A 22,462-nucleotide genomic window follows, 5' to 3' on the forward strand; every position below is an offset into this window, starting at 1 on the left:
GGGGCGACGCAAGTCGCTAAGGCGAGTGTTTTAAGCGGCCGCAAAAAGCTTCCCTCCCCCCCCCGTCCTTCCCTTGCTGTCTCCCTCTTCACTAATTTCTTCTTTTCATTTCTTTTTCACAAAAATCCTACTGGTTTTGAACCAGGGACCTTCTGAACACTAAGCTGATGTCTTACCCCTAGACCACCAGCTCCACTGAAATTTATTTTCTTTTATCTTCCTCTTATGCTACATCTTCGGTTATAAATCCAGAAAATCAATTAACTTACTTTCTAAATCACAAAACTATACTTGGTCTCGAACCTTCCAACTCTGGTTCACTACGCCGGTGTTTTACCAATAGGCCACCAATGGCACGGAAATTTTTGACCTTTAATCTTCCTCTTATGTTACATGTTGCTATTTAATTCCATAAAAATCTCATTGCAAAAATACTTCAGTTTTCGAACCACGAACCTTATATTTACAACGCCGGTGCCTTACCGCTAGACCACCAGACCACTTATGCTGGAGCTGTCTGCGATCGTCCTTATATTGTAGAATTTGGTTTATAGCTGCAGAAAAATCGTATTTATTTATTCACTTTTCAATTTTTATTGACAAAAGACACAGTGGTCTGGAACCCGGTACGTTCCCAATACTACGCCAATGTCTTACCTATGTACCACCGGATCTATACAAATTTGTTACCTTCGCCTTCTTCACATAGTACCACTTACCTCATACAGGGACAAATTTCTTACATTTTTTCTTTCAAAAAGAGTCATGTCTTCCAACCACGTAACTTCTGAACCATACACCAGTGCCTTAACAAAGGCCCACCATGGTTATGGCAAATATTCGCCTTCGTCTTCCACATACCCCACCGCTTCGTTTCTATAATATTCCTCTTCACCTCTTGCTTCGTTTCAAAATCATTTTACGAATGTGGGTTGGCCCGTCACTTTGTCTTAATTTGTATATGGTAATATATGGTTAGTAGTAACTATGCGTGATAGCGGTTGAATATTCGTAAGAATTTACATTTTAGCACATAGAGTGGTAGGGAATATGCTTGAACGTCAATGAATTGTATATAATTGGTTAAGGTTAAAACGAATATGATGTAATATTAACCTTTCACGTTCGATGTGCCCCGTTTGTGCCAGTGATTAGTATAGTCGTCGTGACCAAAGTACACCGTTTTGCCCAGTCGGGCATTTAAACTCCGCTAGTGGAAGCGCGCGCACACATCCCTAGTAGAAGCGCATGGACAGTCATAAATATTTATTTTTATATGTAGTAAGTACCAGACAGACTTGAGTAAAATCCTAATAGAGGAATTAAAATAATACGTAAGTGCACAACGGCAAAAAAGAATATACCTATGAGTTATGCCCAAACTCATCCATGAGGCTGTACTTTTATTGAAGATTCTGCAGATTAATGTGTTAAAAATATGTAGTAAAATTAGATGTACATAACTTTTTTGTTATCTGCTTGATGTAAATATGGTCTGAAATGATACTACAGAATTGGATGTCACTGTGAAAGCACAGAAAACCGATCGCACTCTGTATCTGAGCCACGATACAACTGTCTTGTCACGACCATAGAAATGGCAATAAAACCAAAGGATTTTATTGCTTCCATCTGTTTTATGATAACAGGGTTGCTAAAGTTTTTCAAGTGTTACCAACAGAAATGAATTTATAATGCAGAACAACTCTGTGAAGAATTGGGAAATGATTGTTGCAGTACGTATCAAAATAAAAAAAAATGAAAAAAAGGGTATAATTCTTTGTATAAAAATTTTCAAATCTTTCGTTATTATATGCGACACAATATTCTTTGCTGGTACAAACAAAGTTAATTCCATCCATTTATCATAAAAATTTTGTTAGATAAAGAATTTTTAAACACAATGCTTAAATTTGTTTAAAAGCCCTAACAGGAACGGACATTAAACGCAGAGTAACAACGGGCACTAGCAGCGGGAATTTAAATAAACTCCGGCCAGCTCAAGCTTACTACTATTTCAAAAGTCCGGCGTTTAAAGGTTAAGATATCTTACATGTGATTTAAATGGAGTCAGTCCCATACCGGTAATTAATCAAAAAATAAGAAAAAATTATAGTATTTAACTCTGTTATGATTTGGCCACTTCCAGTATGTATCATTTCTGCCTCCATGTAGTGTAGTGCCTCATAACCAGGGGTGCGCTCATCTCCTTGGAGTGTGGGGGGGCATGAAACATGAAGGTTCATCACTATGTGCCCAAGATTTCAGCACTCTATCAATCCAAAACCAGACTATGTGCCCAAGATTTCAGCACTCTACCAATCCAAAACCAGTTGAATCCAATCAATATTTTCACACCATATTTCTCAGAGATCCATTTCAAAATCAGCATCCCACCTATGCAAAGGTTTCTCAACTGATTTTTTTGTCTTAACGTTTTCAGTCTATGATCTATATATTTCTCACATCCCTTATATGTAAGTGCTACACGTTCTGCCCACCTCACCCTCTTTGATTTGATCACCCAAATAATAATATGAATAATACAATTTATTAAGGGCACATGATACCGTAGTAGGTTGAGGCACTATGCTACAAGCCGTGAGGCTGTGGGTTCGATTCCCAATGGGGTCATTTGATTTTTTAATTCACCTAATCCTCCTGGCCCACACTATGGCTCTGGGGTTGACTCAGCCTCTAATATAAACGAGTATCATGAATCTTGCTGGGAGTAAGGGGCGGCCGGAGCATAAGACTGACAACCTCATCGCCATATGTGGACAAACTGTCTAGAAAATGTGGGAACCTTGAGGTCTCATAGCCGGTTACAGGGATAGCTTCACCTTTTTTCTACACTTTTGTTAAATATCCTTCAATTTCATGGTCAGCAGCTCAACACTCGTACACTTATAGTGTCAAAGTTGTCAGAGGCAATGTAATGCAAGGTATGCATCAGGTCATAAAGACATATGGTGGGAATGGACATAAAACTCCATGAATTCTTGACCTTAGGCGCTAGAGTTGAACAACTTAGTGCTCATTTGTAGGAAGTATGGCTCAAACAGTATAATATCGGTCACACCACAATACTTAATGGTATATGGACAAAGTTGATAATGTTTTCTTGCAATGATATGAAGAAGCTTATACAACATATTTGGCATAATTTATTTAACAACACATTCCTCATACTTTCTCTCTGAATTTCAGGTACATAAGCAGAAAGGTGACGGTGCTTGTCTGGTGATCAAACATAACCTTACTTTGCAGCATGTCCCAAAAATATCATTGTTTTGGTTGATTCTGATCACATCAACTGTCGGTAATTATCCTCTGCCACTCTCGCACGCGAATCAGAGCTTCTTTGGCAGCAATTCCCATCATTCCCTCGTGCGAGGTCTTGGGTTCGAAGCTGAGAATGATACTGGATTCCTCCAAACAGGCAGCCACCTCTTTAAGCCTGGACCGAAGGTCTCGGTAGGAGATAGTGTGAGCCTCAACGCCTCGCGTCGTGAGGATCATCAGTGGGGCATGTAGCTCATACAACAGCATGCCTGCAACAAGTGACACGTTGTTCATGGTTACCTCTCTCATGCTTTGCAAGAGATGTCTCGGTTAAGACGCTGTTATACTGACTTTAACTCTTTTCCTTTTTAATGTGTTCGTAACACAGCGGAGCGCCAAGAAAAATCGCTCCATCTGTCAGACTGTCCGTCTGCAAACATCGAATATCAAAAGAAATGCCTAATTGATTTTCTGGGAATTGATATTTGAACTGATTGTTTCTACTTAAACTGGAAAACACATTACAATTTTGGTAAAAATCGGGCACAAATAACAGAAATTTTGCGTGAAAACTTACTAGCGTTTCTGAGAATGTTTCAAGCTTATGTTAGTTGATGTTAATTGGAGCGAAAAGTTATTCGGAACGGAAGGTGTAGAAAGAATTGTAATACACTTTTCCATAACTCCAGTGCGTCTGAAGAAATTAAGCGAGAATTATTAGGCAGTATTCGTATTCATATTATGAGAGGAGGTGGGTTTCCCCATGCACTTAGACTAGTTATTGGTCCATTGTGCGTCCCCCTTTTAATTTCTACTGTCGCCATACCTTACCGGGAACGGTGCGTGCCATCAGCCCCCGTAGAGCCAACGAGGTCGGCCCCCGGTACCTTGATGCTTCCCCCATCCATCAGAGGCACTGGAGACTACTTGGGCGGGAAAGGGCCTGTAAATTAGCTCAGAGGTCTGCTAGAGACATGAGGTTCTTTTACGTGCCGTAAATCTATGACACGGGACACACGGGGGACTTGTTCCCTGAATTTTTCCGCCCTTAAAAATTCCACGACCTCCGCCGGTTTTGAACCCGCGTACCTTGAGTCATGAGGTGGGAACGTTACCCCTAGACTACGGAGGCCGCTAGGCAGTGCAGTGTAACTTGTATACTTATTCAGAATCAACAAAGCTGTTTCAAAGGTCTTTCAAAGATACATCAGAGGCCTCTTCCTGTCGCTGGTCAAACGAAGCTTCATTCCAACAGGAATTTATACGGTTACATATTCATAAGTATATAAGTAAAGTAAACGTATCCCTGTAATAGGTCGTGGAGACCCAAAGGGTTGTGAGATGTTGAGGTTCTCAGGGGGTAAAGGGCGGCCGGCGCGTAGAGCTGACAACCTTGCCGCCATCAATGAGGCGATTGTCTAGAAAATGTGGGAACCTCAACATTACAACCCTATGGACCTCCGCGGTCTGTTACAGGGATACATAAATATATATTTAATTAAAATATAATTTTACACAAGAGCATACGTGTATTTTTGGGTCATCTGAATAAATGCTTGAAATTCTCGAGCTAATGAGAACAAATGCATCATGATGGATGTTAATGTTCCATTTACAATTCCTTCTGTAGGATGTGCCTGCTAACCATATGCTGCATACTTTACAATCTTCCTTTACGTATCAGAGGAAAAACATGTCCCTTATATCTCAACAATTATAGCTACATTCTCATAGATTTTCGTAAATAAAAATTAAATCACCATGGAAGTGGATAATCATACATTTTCTTTGAGTGAAAATGGTTATAAATCTTCCAAAATGACTTGTATCTTCGTAATTCTTTCATTTCAAGAAATTCGTGGATAAGCTGCGACGTGTCCATAAAGTTATTGTCGAGATTTTATCGAAATTTGGTTCTGCTGGTCGACGTGAAACTCTTTTGGGCGAGTCTAATTTTCGTTCGTTTTGGTACCAGAAAAAAACAACTGGTTTGCCAGGAAATAGTGACATATATAAAGAGGATAAAGCTATCTCTGTAATAGGCGTGGAGGCCCATAGGCTTGTGAGACGTCGATTGCTTCAACACTTTCTAGACAATCGACTCAGAGATGGCGGTGAGGTTGTCAGCTTTACGAGCCGGCTGCCCTTTACCCACAGGAAGATTCCTGGTACTCATTTCTGTTAGAGCCTGAGTCGACCCCAGGGCCACAGTGCGGCTAAAAATCCAATGACCTCTTCGGGATACTAATCGACGACCTTCCGGCTTGTAGCATAGTGCCTCAACCAATTACGCTACCGCGTGCCCCCTAGTGTTGCGTGGCACAAGTTGCTCTTTGGTGGTAAGAAGATGCGGTTACAATTTTCTCCCTTCCAGTCACGTGAATACAATTATGTAGACATTTTCCTCATTTGTGTGAATGCTCACCTCTGAGTCTGGAGTAGCCAGGTTCCAAGACGTCCACAACTTTGAGCAGCTGCCTGCAGATGTCGCGTTTGTGCCGGAGCTGTTCCTCCGTCATGTCGTTGATGAGGAAACCCGGCGTCTTGCCGTACAACTGGCAGAGCGAGTGTTGCACCCCAAGGCAATGGTAATGGTTTGGGTGTAACACATTCTGGTAGCGCCTCAGGAAGGCCTCCAGGGCTGGAATGCTGCTTTCGTCCAGTGCCTCAACCTCGTCACCGATCCTGCGAACACCACAACGATGATTCAAGACGATCTTTATGCAATAAATGCTAAATAACTCTTGTCTAGACCAAGAGAAAGAAATAGAACCACTGAGGAGGTATTACCGACTCCCTCCTTGTGAGCTCAACTTTTACTCAAAGTATTTATTACGTCGGTGGGCAGTGCCATAGCTCAGGAGGTGACTTCCCACAGCGGATCAGGTCATGTCGACCGCCTCTGTGGCCTAGTGGTCAGAGTTCCTGGCTATAGATCCAGAGGTCCCGGGTTCGATTTCCGGCGCTAACAGATTTGTTTTTAAAAGTAGTGGGTATGGAACGTGGTCCACTCAGCCTCGTGAGGATAACTGAGGAGCTGCTTCAAGGAAATAGCGGCCCCGGTATAGAAAGCCGAGATTAACGGCCGTGAGGATCCGTTGCGATGACCACGCGACACCCTCTATCCGTTGAAGTTCGCACTAACTTCGCCGACAAGCGGCGGTCGCTCGGTCGGTATAGTTCGCTTGCGGACTACAGGCCACGGAGGGTTTTTTGATCAGTTCTTGTTGGTTTTGTGCTCGAAAAAGTAGTACTGGGCAGTTTCTTTTCTCCAAGTACTTCGGTTTCGCCTGTAAATTTTCATCTCTCTAACTGCTCCACATTCATTACCCAGCCAATATTACATGTTCTCAGTACTGATAATCATTAATAACTAATTTAAGAAAATATGCCGACCGTCTATTTTCTTTTTCTTAACGAAGGTGGTAGGTTTAGTACTGATAATGCCGCCTGAACTTTTATGCACCTTCCCAAATGTGACGGAATGTCGCGGGATCGATTCCGAGATGAGTTCATTGGGTTTCTCAATTGACTCAATCCTTTCAGCCGCACTATGGCCCCGGGGTATACTCAGACTCTAATAGAAATGAGTACCAGAAATCTTCCTGGGGTTAGAGGGCGGCCGGTGCATAAGGCTGACAACTTCACCGTCATCTGCGAGCCGAATGTCTAGAAAATGTGGGAGCCTCAACGTCTGACAATCCTATAGGCCTCCACGGCCTATGAAAAGGATAGATTTAACTTTTTAAAGGAATGTTTAAGTACACCGAGCAGGCTAAGGGCTCGATTCCAAAAGGGACGAGAGATTTTTGTCTTCACAACGTCTAGACCGATTCTGTGTCTAACACAATATACAAACCAGCTGATAATGAAGTTATTCCCGGGGAGCTAAAGCAACCAGAACGTGAAGCTGCCTATTAACATCCATCTAAAGCCGAGGTTACGAATGAGTGGAGCTGTACCCAACTATCCAAACGTCTTCATGGTGTGATGCTTGATTAAGCATTGGGACAAATTTACTTTTACGGAGTTCGTTATAAAATTTAAGGTATTAGAGACCATCCCAGCCTCGTAAATTTGAATTTTCTACAATCAATAATAAGAATATTACAAGCTGCCTGATCTCACTTGTCCATAAGAAGTCTGACGGAGCTTGCTGGGATGGTGTAACCTGTGCAGGTGTCGTTGTTGCAGCGCCAGCTGGCGTCTCGGTCGAGAGGCCTCGTAGAGATAACGACGCCTGTGGTACATTGTGGACACTTCAGCGCCCCAGCGTACGTGCCCAACTCCGTCGCATCGGAACAACGGGCGCATGCGCAGTCGAAGAACTTGCTCTCCTTTAGGTGGTCGCGCCGCTTCATGGTGCCCTGCGCAAAGAGCATGCGCTTCGCCAGTGGTGAATATAATCACTGCACACAGATAACAGCATAGGGCAGCTGTTATGATTTTCTGTGCCAGTATCCTGCTTTACACTGCTCATCTTGTCAAAATGAACTTAGTACCGCTACATCAAAATCTGTTCTTTTAAAAAGAAATTTATTTCTACAATTACTACTACGTATAACATCAGCGAAGAATTCAACGGAAATTCTCATCATTTGTTATAAAAGCTTTTGTACTCTTAATTTACCATGCCTTCTCCAGTTTTTTTTTTTTTTTTTTTTTTTTTTTTTTTTTGCGAGTCCTACATTTTATCGATTGACGCGTGGAGGGCGATGTTAACGCCATCTTCAGCGAATAACAAATACTAATTTTAAGGCGTATTGCTTACACGCATGTATACACATATTATCAGATACAAAACGGACATGATACACTGAAAAAAGGTGGCTCTTGTCTTCGTGACCTACTACATTACTTACTGTCGTGTGTTTGCTAGGCAACGCCACAAGAAATTGTGTGGGTTCTCGGATATTAACGAATACCTTTATTGGAATGTCATTTTTACATTCACACAACTGTTCTCCACTTATAGCGTCCTTTAGACGTTTCTTCTCTAATGTTACATCACTTTTGCTCTAGTCGGATAAGAACTCTTTCCTGCTAAAGTCGAATACAAACTGGTCTCTGGCCGACGTTGGACTCTTATAACTTACCTTCGGACTGAATAGGGAAAACCTTGTTGAAGGGTCAATTCCGCCCGCTGTTACGCAATGAAAGCGGAAATACGTGTCTGCTTCAAACAATTCGTTTGTAATGGTGGAAACTCCACTGTTAGACTTTCATTTCCGGAGCAACGATTTCCTAGGCTTCGGTGCCTAGAAATTTCTAGCCGTTGTATAGCAATGGATGCGTTCTGATTCCAAATATTCCGGCCCTAGGCGGCACGTCACTTTACGTTCACGAAAATTGTTGCAGTGGTAAACTGATGTTGCGTAATTTTATATATCTCATCAGTATACAGTGGGGGGGGGGCACGCGGTAGCGTAATTTATTGAGACACTATGCTACAAGCCGGAAGATCGCCGGTTCGATTCCCGATAAGTTGGTTACTGGAATTTTGAATTGACCTAATCCTTCCGCCTTGTTATGATCCTGGGTTCGGCTCGTCTTTCGATAGAAATTAGTACCAGGAATTTTCCTGGGGGGTAAAGGGAAGCCGTCGCGTAAGGCTGACAGCCCTATGGACCTCTACAACCTGTTACAGGGAAAGCTTTACCCTTTACCATGTCACAATTACACCACTTTGCTATCTGTAACCACCTACCTGAAGAGTATAGGCGTAACTGAGGTATATAGATGTTCCCTTATGGATCTTCGTTGTGGCTCTTACCCGCAGCTGAAAATGTTGGTCGTCTGTGTGTGCTGTATTTGGGACGCAGTCGTGAGCCATGTAGAAAGCGCTGGGGTACAGCGCCCTGATGCTAAGATCATCCTGACCCACTTCGAAAGCATTCACCTGCAAACACAAACTCCATTATTATGTCAAAACGTGTCATGCCTAGCACACCATAGGACCGATCGAACCGACGTTTCAGGGGAACATGTCGCACAGCTCTGCTTACTGCAGGCTTCATGCTGGGTTCTTGCTTGACTTAATTCTTAAGTTATGAACATGGAAAAGGCATGTTCCTCTGACCCTTCGGTTGACTTTTAACGGACTACACGTCGGTATATCCCAGGAGATAGAATTCTTCATAACCGCCTCTGTGAGAGCCTCCAACGTATTTCCTGTGAGGTACGAACTGAATTCTCGTATATGATTTAGAAGTAATTCAGTCTTTAACCCCCTTGTGGAGGCCGGTTCGAACACCTCCACCGTAGCCCTGCGAGTCGAAGGGAACCCAGTGCCTGGGGGATATAAATACGTGGACCTGGCCCTCCGGGATGGGGGAGTCTCGAATCTGAGACAGTAAAATATGGTCATGAGTACGGAAGGACTTGGGTCCCAGGATGACTGTGCTAGCGAAGACCTGCATCAATTGTAAACGACAGAACAGTGCTCTCGTCATAGAGCGCACACCATGTCTACAAACCCGCAAATCTCTGACAGTAATAAAAATCTGGTCTTGGGCCCCAGATGGGGCTTGCCACCAAGAGAGACTGGCCGACTGACCATCGATCGTAACATAACTTTGGCTTTGACTTGACAGTCTTTAAGTTGTTAAACTATCGTGATGCGCGTCCCGTTCGGTTACGTTTCAAAGCAAGAAAGTGGGCGTCTTATCCGGTCAAATTATGCCAGTGTGTTAATAAATAAACCAGTTAGGCCACACCTCCAGAATACCGCATATGGTGTGGATGATGTCCTCCTCGTATTGCGTCATGCCCCATTCCTTCCTGATCCTGTCCACAACGTTCTCCTGGTTGTTCCTCCAGATGACAGGCAACTTCCGGCGTATGTCATTGTGGGCCTCCATCGATAGCAGAGTGCGCCAGCGGTCCGGGTCCGACTGCAGTAGGAGGCAGCGAAGAGGTACGACGGCAAGGTATAGAGGCGTCAGGGCGCTGGTGTCGGCGCCTAGAAGCTTGGGACGCACGCTCTGGTAGAGCCGGCACTCCGCCTCGCTGTGCCCGTATTCCGTACCCTTCCCCGGGCAGCCGAGGCAACACTGTGGCCACCCACAGCCCTCACACCTGGACAACATGGCGCCCTGTTCTTATGTCATAACACTTGTCAAACCAAACTAAGTACATTGATCGACTTGACTGAGTTGACCGGACAAAACGAAGTGACAGAAGTTACCAACCTGTATGCGTTCTCTTCGAGATCAAGTTTCTTATAGCAGCCAAGGCAAAGAGGTTGGCAGCCCTGTGGGGGTCCCACTACTAGAGGGTCCACAGTCATTATGAGTTCTCCAGGTCTCAAGTCACGTGATGCCACCAAATATCTGAAATATAAACACAAGAACAAATGTTTCTGCTGTAAGTGAGCTGTGTTAAATTACTCAGAAAGACGTCAGTGGTTTCTATAAGTGTTTCGAGTAATCAAGATACGCTGAGAAGGGAATATGGGAGATTGAAAAATGGTAAGATGGAAAGAAAGAAGAAGAGAAATACAGATAGATAGATAGATGGATAAACAAAGAAAGGAGGAAATAAAAGCAATGCATAAACGGGTAAGGGCTGCCCCGGGATTTATGTTTCAGCCAAACAACTGATCTGCGTCAAAGATCATATGTCACACCTAATATTCATCTTTGGCCTACACGCTTCGCTGCCTTTTCAGAGAAGTTACCGACCGCGCACGGCGAACACAAATTGATTTAGGAGCTTTTGTGCCGTCTATGTGCAATGTCGTTCCACAATGACGGCACAAAATCTCCACAGCACAACAGGATGCTGAAATATAACATTATGAACACAAATTGGTATTTTCACAGCAGTATGAACACCAGTATCTTCTGGGATGCAACGTTGTGTAGTATGGCAGCTCACAGAAGTTTTCAAGGAATATAGTTGCCATCTTCAGGACTGAAGAGTAAGCCAGCCAAGCAACCATCAGCAAATTGAACTAGCTCCTTGGTCTTGCTTGGCATATTCTTCGGCTTTTAGGATATAAACAAAATGTTCCCCCTGAAACGTCGGTGAACTTCTACAAATATACATGGTGTCATATGCCAGAAGATAGATCCTCTGTCACGTCACCTTTGCGAGAACTGCAAATCCAACGAATGGACAGTGTTGTGCCTCAGGTTAGTAATGAGTATGATTTTATTTAACGATGGGTCGATTTTATATTTAATTTATTAGAAATTTCTTATAGTAAAAAGTAAAGGTATCCCTGTAACAGGCCTTAGAGGCCCATAGGGTTGTGAGATGTTGAGGTTCCCACATTTCCTAGACAATCGGCTCATAGGTGGCAGTGAGGTTGTCAGCCCTACGCGCCGGCCGCCCTTTACCCCCAAGGATATTCCTGATACTTATTTCTATTAGGGGCTGAGTCGAACCCAGGGCCATAATGAGGGCTAGAAGGATTAGGTAAATTGAAAAAATCCAATGACCTCATCGGGATTCGATTCCGCGACCTTTTGGCTTGTAGCATAGTGCCTCAATCAACTACGCTCCCGCTTGCCCCCCAGAAATTTATTATAAGTCTTGTAAATTGAAACACGTTAGGTGAACCACAGGTTGGGCAGACGGAAACCAGGGTTGAGATCATCTTTGGATGTAGCACATTCCTCAGGCATCCGGCTTCTGTTGTATAGTTTATAGAAAATGCTGACAAACCGGGTGAAGGACACAGAGGCAAGTCTTACTCTCGCACGACAGGTTATCGGCCAGGAGGAATCTGCAGATTTTCGGTTTTTGAGTGAATAGAATGTTCATTATGTTGAATTTTTGTGGGTTCGGAGAGGAGAAACCGCTAGCACTCCGACTTCAGGAGTCGCTCGGAGCAGTCGTGTGGTAGGAAGGAGAAGCGATGGAGTTAGACGTCTTCATTTCCACCCTATTTTGTAAGCGTGAGTACTTGCCTGTGTTCGGTCTACTGATTATTTGTTAATATGTAGTTTCTGGTTGACTGATTAGATATTAATTTTGGTATTAGTGGACTGTTAGGATAAAATTTGGTCAATGACTTTAGAGTATAAAATTTGGGCAACGAATTACTAAAGTGTAAATTTTGTTCTTTTGATTGATTATTAGAATGTATAAAGAAATAACAATTTTATTTAGTAGTTACGTGTTAGGATATAATATTTGATTTACTAAAGGTTTTCGTTGCCGGTCACGGTAGCCGAGCGGTCTAAGGCATGCACTGTCTTCGCTCGCTCGGAAGCCGGGATCGTGGGTTCGAATCCCACTCAGCGCATGGATGTTTGTGTGCGTTTTTCTGTGTTTGTCTACAGGTAGAGGCCTTGCGACGAGCTGATCACTCGCCCAAGGAGTCCTACCGAATGTGCAAGATGTAGAAAACCGAAGTGAAACGGAGAGTTTCATGGAGGTAGGCCTAGGCCCAAATTGGGGCTGTAGAGCCACAGAAAAAAAATGTTTTCGTTAGAATATATAAGGATTGACTTATAAATCGATCGTTAGGATATAGGATTTGACTTACACTGGATAAGTTGGTTTATTGTTTGACTGCAGAAATATGAAATTTGGTTTGTACGGTGTAAGTTTAAAAAGAATTTGGTTAATGGATTTTAAAAGGTAATTGCAGTGAGTGTAATGGAATATTCTGTAAATTTAATGGTATTTAGAGTCAGTGAGCAGAGGAATATCCTACACGAAATAAGAAAACGGAAGGCTAATTGGATTGGTCATATCTTACGCGGTAACTGCCTTCTAAAAGAAGTTATTGAAGGAAAGATAGAGGGGCGGATAGAAGTGACAAGGAGACGAGGAAGAAGACGTAAGAAGATGCTGGATGACCTTGGGGACAGAAGAGGATATTCTCATTTGAAGGAGAAAGCTCTAGATCGCATCAAGTGGAGGAACTGTTTTGGAAGAGACTGTGGACCTGTCGTCTTGACAGATAACAGATGAATGAATGAATGAATATATGTACTTGTTGATTTGATTATATGTTTTTGTTTTCATATGTTGAGTGTTTATTGGGATATTCGTAATAATTATGTCACTGTGCGGAGTATGAGTTATCCACAGATGTTTAACTGGTGGCAATTAGGTGGAGTGTTCTAAATTCTGATGGTGGCCGTCAGGTTCCACAACAAAACTGGTGACAGCGGTGTGTCCCACCCCTGCATGCACAATAATAAACAGGCCGCAAAGGGATGGCACCATAACAGACGGGTTCCTCATTGCTCTGCGTAATATAACATCGACTAGTAACACACCATCTTGTGAGACTAAGATGAACTAAATACGCTCGCTGGTGGTGGGACGCAGTTCAGCCGTATCAACGGAGCACAGCACCAAGGTCCGTTTTTTTTAGGGCACGTGTGTCCCGCTGGGGCATACTCCCCAGTGACGAAAGGAGACTGCCAACGAGCAAGCGAGAGCTGTGAGAGAGAACAGCTGTTCCATTCAGCGACACGCGTAATACTGAGAAGAGAGAGAGGGCAGTGTTTTCGTGTGACTAAGACATATGAAGGAGTGGAGGTATAGCTCCACGTATTATAATGTCGGCACTAGACGGAGGTGAGTGGTTAGCCTCTCGCTCTGGTAGTGTTATCCCAGGGGAAAGATAGGGGACTAACCACTTCACCATGAAGATGTATGAGCGAATGGAGGTATAGCTCTACAATTCTTAACCTCGACATAGATTGGAGGTGGATTGCCAGCTCCTCGCTAAGGTTGTCTTACCCCAAGGGGTACAGTGTTAGAAACCGGACTGTAGGTTTCGAGGGCCCCAAATCTGGGTTTGACGCTGTGTCGAAGAGAAAAACCCCTGGCATTGCCGCATGGTAGGTTCCACTGCTAAATCTATGCAAGAGCGTCAGTATCCCTCCAGCGACAATAACTCTGAAGATGGCAGACAGGTGAAGGACTGACTGGAGAGAGGCGCTATCCAGTTGGAAGCGATCACATGACTGAGAAGAAGAGGCAATTGAAATATATTGCATGCATGATCATGAAAAAATTTGATATTTTTCGATCACGATGTAACGAGGTGAGGTGATGACAGATGATTTTGCCACCACGTGTAACTGACATGAGGCGATGACAGATGTTTTTGTGACCATGTTTTAATGAGAAGAGGTGATCAAATAGGTTTCTGCATTCACATGGTGACGGCGAAATGTGCTTTTCAGTCACTTGATTGGAAGAGTTTCAACAGTCTACAAAAAGGTAAAAAACGTTAAGTTATTCCTTTAACAACCGTGGAGGCCCATAGGGTTGTGAGACGTCGAGGCTCCCACATTTATTGGACAATCGGCTCAGAGATGGAGGGGAGGTTGTTAGCCTTACGCGTCTTCCGGCAGCCCTTTACCCCCCCCCCCCCTCCGGAATATTCCTGGTACTCATTTCTGTTAGAGGTTGAGCTGACCTCAGGGCCATAGTGTGGCTGGAAAGATTAGGTAAATTGAAAAATCCAATGACCTCATTAGAAATCGACCCCGCGACTTTCCGGCTAGTGATATAGTTCCTCAACCAACTACGCTATCTCGTGGCCCCTTCAACATTATACAAGTATACTTAATTCTCCTGAAGTTAGAAATCATTACATTATATTAAATTCTAATTATAGGAAGAGTATTTAATTAATGTTTAATTTAAAACACGATGGCTCAATATTCGTACGTTTCGCCCGTGTTTCAACCATTTCCGGCCGGGAGCGAAAGAATAACCGATCTGAGTCGTTTATAAATCATGCAGTGTGGGTTGCGGCAACTGCAAAAATATCTGTTTTTGGCACTAGTGCCCAACATTGGTAAATTCTGTGCTCACGGGTTCGAAACCTGCTGTGTGTCAGACATTGCCACACTCCTGGCACGTGTCCATGTTGTCAGTTTCCCGTTACTTGGACAGCGCTCGGAAACTTACTTTTAATAACAAAAGTTAACGAAACAGAGAATGGCGAGCTTGAATTTTGTTCAGATGAGCTCTCTTAGTAGCACGTTCTACTAAGTAGCGTACATATCAAATTGTTGTTCTGAAATCCATATGTAAAATATAATTCTTTTCCACCATTCATTTTTAATAAATACAGAAACATCTTAAATGTGGTTTTTAAAACTGGTTGGGAAAAACAACGCTAATTTTGACTTTTAATTACGAATTAGTATAAATATTATAAAAAATCAACATTATTAACAGCCTTACGCCTGTCTAGGTCAATGTGATTTTAACACCCTGGATTCTTATTGAGCAGGGGCAGCGTTACAGATTTATTGAACTGAAATTCTGTTAGATTACCATCTATCAGACGTACGTTCCGAATTTTCAGATTTACGACTATATACTCGCGTTTCGGACGTTAGACAGATTCTTCAGAAAGCCCAATCTCCCACTGCCTCCTCCGAAATCGATTGCCTCTCCAGATCTCCCATAAACAGAGTTCTCTCCTCTCTAAATTGGATGAGGAGTTGGGAATGTTGGAGTTTCATAAACTGTTAATTAATAACAAACAAAAAGCAAAACAAACTCCGTGGCTTGAATCCGTACGCGAACTATACCGACCGAGCGACCGTCATTTGTCGGCGAAGTTAGTGCCAACTTTTACGGATATAAGGTGTCACGTGATCAGGACAACGGATCCCCACGGACGTTAATCTCGGTTTTCTAGACCGGAGCCGCTATTTCCTTGAAATAGTTCCTCAATTATTCCCCTGAGGCTGAGTGGACCCCGTTTCAGACCCACTACTTCTCAAAAATATGGTAGTGCCGGGAACCGAACCCGAGACCTCTGGATCTGTAGCCAGGAACTCTGACCACTAGACCATAGAGGCGGTCAATCTTAATTAATTGTTCATAAAATCTGTAAATATTCTCATAGAGCGAAACGCAGCTCTTAGCGATGCATGGTAAGATATTAACTTATGTATTGTGAGTGTTTTTAATAGTTTGAATGTTGAATACTCTGGATGGAGCGATATGAACTGGATTTATCTGGCTCAGGATAGAGACCAGTGTAGGGCTCTTGTGAATACGGTAATGAACCTTCGGGTTCCATAAAATATTGGGATGTTCATGAGTAGCTGCACAACGGGCAGCTTCTCAAGAAGGGCTCAGTTCCATGGAGTTAGTTAGTTATTAGAGAGGGTGGGTTTCCCCCATGCACTTAGACCTGTAGTGGTCCACTGTGCTTCCCTCTATAATTTCTACCAGCCTCTATATCCTGCCGATATTGGTGCTTACCATCAGTCCCGCCCAGCCAGCGAGACCGGCTCTACTAGCTGAGAGGTATCTATAATGCTTCCCCCATCTACCAGAGGTATTAGAGACTGCTGTCGGGCGGCAAACGTCCGTAATTTGGCTCAGTGTCCTCCTTTGGAGATATGAGGTTCTTTTACATGCCGTAAAGCTATGACACGGGACCCACGGCTTAAGTCCCTCCCGGAGGACTTGTTCCCTGAAATTTTTCCGCCCTTAAAAAATTCGACGACCTCCGCGGGGTATTTGTACCCGCGTACTACGAGTCATGAGGTGGGAACGTTACCTCTAGACTACGGAGGCCGCTTCCATGGAGTTAGTGTGAGAACATCATGATTGAACAAACCTGCCCATTACATCAGACACTCTGATGACGTAAGGAAGGTTTTCGGTGTTTCCAAAGTCTTCTTCTTTGTCCTTTGGTACTTCCGGCACTTCTTGAGGCAGGATGTCATCCTTCACAACATTCACGTCACGGCACCTCTCCGAAGCGGAGCCCGCTGCATGTCTGTGTCTGCCCTTTCTACCCGATTTCTGGAAATTAAAATACACTGAAGCAGCGCTCCCAAAGAAATACGCGAGAACTTATGGTACTACTAGGCCGCGCCATAGCTCAAACGGTTAGTCGCTGGCTCCCCACCGCGGCGGCCCGGGTTCGATGTCGTGTCTGGTAAAGTGGGATTTGTGGTGGTCCAAGTAGCGCTGGGGCGGGATTCCTCCGAGTACTTCGGTTTCCCCTGCCAATCTTCATTGTACCAAATTCTCCATCATCATAATCACCGGAGGCAGGCTACAATAGGCCAATCAGTGGCCGCCGTGCCGAGTGGACCCAGTTGGACTCCACNCCCCCCCCACTAAGCAAATTTAAAGGAAAATATGGTACCACTACCATGGAAATAACACGTGTTTTAGAATTTAGATTGTTGTTAAAAATACATAATTTCAAATTGGATTGCAGTTTTGTAAACTTACTTACTTTTTCTTTCTTCCTAGCAAATAACTGTTATACCGGTATCGAGTACGGAAAGATGCGCAGTGCGCAGTGCGCAGTGCGCATACAGGTACGTTAAGAGAAACGTTGTTGGATTTGAGGTTCTTGCGTTGCTGAATATTATTAAAAAGAAGATTACAGCGAGTGGGTTTTTAAAATCAATTAGAACAGTGAAACAGTGCAGCAGTTTCGACACAATCTTAATTGAATATCTGTGAAAAAAACACCTGAAGATGGCCGTTTGAGGCCGAAACATGTACTGTTAGAGAGTGTATTGAAGTGTAAAATAAAAAGTAATGCAATTTAGACGGATTATAGACAAATGGACGCTAATTATTATGAGGAAATTATGCTCCTTTTTCAAACAGAAAGATATAGTGAATACGTCTATCGCCTCTCGTCTGTCATCCACGGATAGACACGGGCTCCATCAAATTCACCCCTCACTGTAGATTCATAGCTTTACCTAATAATATAATCAAAGCCATATTCTGAACGTTGCATTTCTTTTAACCAAAATGACGCCTATGAAACACGACGAATATTTGCATCAGTACAATAACTTACCTAACAGGACTACACTGTTAACGTTTCACTCTGGTATTCGGGAAGTGTTCTGGAACATCTCCCGGGGCACCTGCTACCTTCACCAAGGCTTTTTGTGATATTACTTAGTCCCTCTTGGCAAACGTCGAGTTAATACCTCGATTAAAACACGGCCATTTGCCTCCAAATCCTTTTCCAATTAATTATTCACATATTATCCTAACATTTCACCTTATACAGTGTGAGAGTCTAGCAGAATCGTAAACTATACCACAAGAAAACAGCGGTAAGACAACACAGCAAGCCACGAACAAACCCTGGACGACATCAAGAACCTCCTCATCAAGATAGACAGGCGGCACAAAATCTGCCCCATACAAGAATGACGATAGGAGTACGGACACGAACCTACGTGGTTTAAAAAATTTTAACTATTGACAATAAAGTTTTTTTTAAAGAACATCTAGAAACTTTTAAAAACTTTACAACACCAGGAAGCTGCTGTGATTGTGAAACGTTCGACTTTATGAGTACTGTGCATTATAGGATATAAGTGTATGTATTTTAAATAAAAACACCTATTGTGATGGTAGTTTCCAGTTTGTAATGATGTTCCCTCTGAAGATGGCCCGTGAGGACCGAAACATGTAAGGGAGATAAGTTTTAACGTAGTAAAAACTTTTATGTCACATTGGACGGAGTGGTTTGTATTTATACCGGTAAACACCTTTGATAAATGAGTAAAGTGTCGAAAAAGAATATTTATATATGTCCAGATTCCATTACGAACAAGATTACTATAATAAATCGAGTTTCCATTTATCAACATATCAAGCTTACCTTACTCTTCCTTGTTCCCGGCATGACAAGGTCCTGAAGGATACTCAGATGCCAGATCTGGACGTAAACTAAGCTACAGTCGCCTTTCTCACATCCACAAGATCCCCACCAAAGTATCTATCTGTCCAAACGGCTCTATCATTGCATCGGACTCTACAAAATTATACACGAGACACGCAGGCGCAGAGAGAGCGTCAAAGATTCACAGCTTGACCGACAGTCTTGCATCATGATTTCATCAGCAGTCAATTTTATTACAGGCAGAGACTGTACCGTAGCGTCGCGGGTTTAATAGATAGCCTCAGTCTTGCCTCCCCTCAACCTCCCCAACCACTACCCTCAATGTATTGCCATTACGGAATCTAAAATTAAGTTGGCCTCTCCTCACTCGTGTCCGTCCAAACTTTGTCACTAAGGGAATCGAGAAGAACTTTGATACAGTTTTGATTGTAGCAATTTGCTCTTACCTACATGTTCGTTAAACCCTGTACAATACGTGGGGTCTAATTTGATCCCTGTTTCAACAAACTGTTCAATTCTGGAGAGATGAATGTAACGCCCGTTGAGATTTAACGGGAAATCTCATTATTCGTATTAAATATCTACACATTCCAACTGCTTTCCCACGCAATTCTTTCCAAGTTCTGCATGCTATCGAATGATGCGTTGATGCCGACGTTTAACACCATCTACCACAAATAACACGCATAAATAGTCAATCGTGAATTTTCCCTTTTATGTAGTACACTACACGCCGAATATCTGAATAAGCAAATTATCACTTCTCGCAAAAGAGACACGATATATTCAAACAAAATTCGTGATCTAGTACAAAAGTTATGTCCACGTAACTATAATGGTTGATAATCCGTTGTGATTACGTAATCTCACGCTTACAGAACTGTTTTATATATTGTCATGTGTATGAGTGACTATAGACGGGGTTTGGATTGGTGACTCAATTTATTGACCATTTATACACTCACGACTCGTGACTACACTTCACAGATCGATACACAGATACTAGTGTTCTCAGTCTATTAACAGTCACTATTAGCCGTTTCCTAGCAAGGGATTTTTAACACAGGAACTATAAGAGTCTCACTGAATCACATATACAGTATTTGCTTCACGGTCGAACTTTCAAATGAACACCCCGTCCCGGGAGTTCTGCCAGTTACCTACATAATTCATAATTCTGGAAATTAATTCTGAATCAGAGCAGGAAATCGGGCCTAGTCCGTAAGTTTTGAAAACTTTAAAGAATTATGCAAGTGGGGACAAGTAGCACCCCAAGAAATGTACTCGTGATATTTGTCTACATTAACCTCCTGAAGTCCAGTGGTAACTATATGTACCACCTGTCTTAACGTCAAGAAAACTCCGTATTTTGCCCACACGATGTATGTTCCACGTTCGATGTGATTCCCAAAATAAACAGCGACTATTTCTGTTAACAGCAATAACCACTTCGTCTGAACGAGCATATTGGAGAGGCAGTGTGTTTCCTATGAGGCAGGAAATTAATCTTTAAATATTATTCAGAAGAATGTTCTCCGTGGTTTTACCTCGGTCCCAGCGCGAATTCTGCGTCGGTACACAGAATTCCATGTTGAACTACGTTCTTTGCATGTAGCTTTCAGAATATTGATATCAAAAGTTCGCAACTAACTCAGACATTCCAACGTTAATATTGTCACGATTTAGGAGTGTGACTATAGACGGGGTATTGTGAACGAATTTATTGACTACATGTACAGACCACTCGGATCTACAAGTAATTACAGCACTATCGCTAATCTCCACACTTTACTAATTACCACATCACCCTTTAAGCTTTATGCAGCTTGCTGTGTCTTCAATAGCCGTTCCCTGGCAACGGCTCCTAACAGTGGAGATTGCTCAGCTTCCTGCGATCTATTTCTCTTGTCACAGCCACCTACGCAGAACTCTTGTTAACTGTCAACAACTATAGCGCCATCTCTTCTCAGCCTTCCTTGCAGAGCTCAACTGAACTGCCAACCCTCAACTAACTGGATTGCTCTAGTTCTCTTCTTTATAAACACTTTGGACGGACCACATCGAAAACACCGTTCCAATGTTGCGAGCATGTTCGTTCCCGCGGGAAAGTGTTTACTGAGCCGTTGCTCAGAAACGACCATTTCTTTATTATTCCATTTCATAGCGACGGCTGTACTTGTTGTTTCTTTCGAGGTCTGTGCCTAGTAATGGCTCCGTACGCCACAGTATCAAAACTGAGATTGAAGGCAAAGAAGTCAATGGTGAAATTCTATCCTCTGCTCATGACAAAGTTCACCTCCTGAGCATTTACTTTCTTCACTTCCCAACGCTTTACCTTATCTCCAACGTACCTTTACCTGAAGGCTGGGAACCTTCAATGCAGGAAATTTTTTCTGTCACCTTCATTTATTAGACAATATCTCTCTTTCTCTCTGCTCCCCTCATGATATATTTTTTCTCTCTCTCTCTCTGTCTCTTCGAGCTTCAAATATTTAAACAATCACAATTCGGACACGCTGAATTCTCTTTGACACGTCAAGAAGGAAAAGTTGCAGAAGCGGAAATTTAAGCCTGTAAAACAATAGGACCCACAGCCCAGGACTGGATTATTCTGCCTCGGGATAGAGGCCAGTGGCTTGATTTTGTGAACATGTTAACGACTTCCGGATTTTCAAAAAGTCCTGGGGATTTCTAGAGTAACCGAGCAAGTATTATGTCCTCAGTAAGTACTCGGTTCTATGGAGTTAGTTCCTAGCTTAGTTCGAACATGTCAACACGAAGAAAGTTGTCTTCTGGGTTTAGGCACCGTGTATTCTTCGTTTTGGCCGACGTTTCGGAGGAACGTAGCGCCTCCATCTTCAGAGCAGTTGAATAGCTGCGGANACACGACTTTTAAGGCACAGAAAATCGAAAAGCAGAGTGGAATGAAAACTTAGTGCTCTAGCTTTGAAGACATTTTTATGTGGCGTGAATGCGGACAACAGAAAAAAGAAGGAAAAACAGAATTACAATTACTGAAATTAAATTTATGAGGACGACGAAACACATTTGGAGAATGTATATTGTGGAAAGTAGACCCGTTGTTGGGCAACGACCGCGAGGTAAGCAATTATAAAAGAGCCGTTGCTGAACATGTTCTTTCTGTTTCTATACGAAGTGCGTTAAAGCCTTTTCGCTNTTGGGGGGGGGGGGGGTGGATTCCAAGTGGGTCCACTCGGCGCGACTGCCACTGATTGGCCTATTGTACCTGCCCCGGTTGATTATGATGGAGAATTTGGTGGAATGAAGATTGGCAGGGGAAACCGAATTACTCGGAGAAAACTCCCCCCAGCGCCACTTTGCCCACCACAAATCCCATGCGACTAAACCCGTGATCGAACCAGGGCCGCCGCGGTGGGAAGCCAGCGACTAACCGCTTGAGCTATGGCGCGGACGTGTTAAAGCCTTAGTCAAGCGACACTTAAACATGGCAGAATATCCCATACAAATTTTCTTGATAAGGTCCGATGATGGAACAAACAAAATTGCTGATTCAAGCTTTGAAATTACATTTATATCGTA

General features: G+C 43.0%; 1 protein-coding gene across 1 annotated transcript; it reads right to left on the bottom strand.

The window, feature by feature from the left end:
- Positions 1-3,126: 3,126 nt before the first annotated feature.
- LOC111863866 (SET domain-containing protein SmydA-8) lies at positions 3,127-19,119 on the bottom strand. Its single transcript, XM_023850639.2, has 8 exons — positions 18,881-19,119; positions 16,850-17,037; positions 10,476-10,616; positions 10,002-10,362; positions 8,993-9,184; positions 7,414-7,652; positions 5,711-5,970; positions 3,127-3,554 (listed from the first exon to the last, which is right to left on the bottom strand). Exons 1-8 carry the CDS (start codon positions 18,902-18,904, stop codon positions 3,313-3,315), a joined length of 1,647 nt encoding a protein of 548 aa, XP_023706407.1. The 5' UTR covers positions 18,905-19,119; the 3' UTR covers positions 3,127-3,312.
- Positions 19,120-22,462: the final 3,343 nt, after the last annotated feature.

Source organism: Cryptotermes secundus, unplaced genomic scaffold, assembly GCF_002891405.2.
Source record: "Cryptotermes secundus unplaced genomic scaffold, Csec_1.0 scaffold1705, whole genome shotgun sequence".
NCBI lineage: Eukaryota > Metazoa > Arthropoda > Insecta > Blattodea > Kalotermitidae > Cryptotermes > Cryptotermes secundus.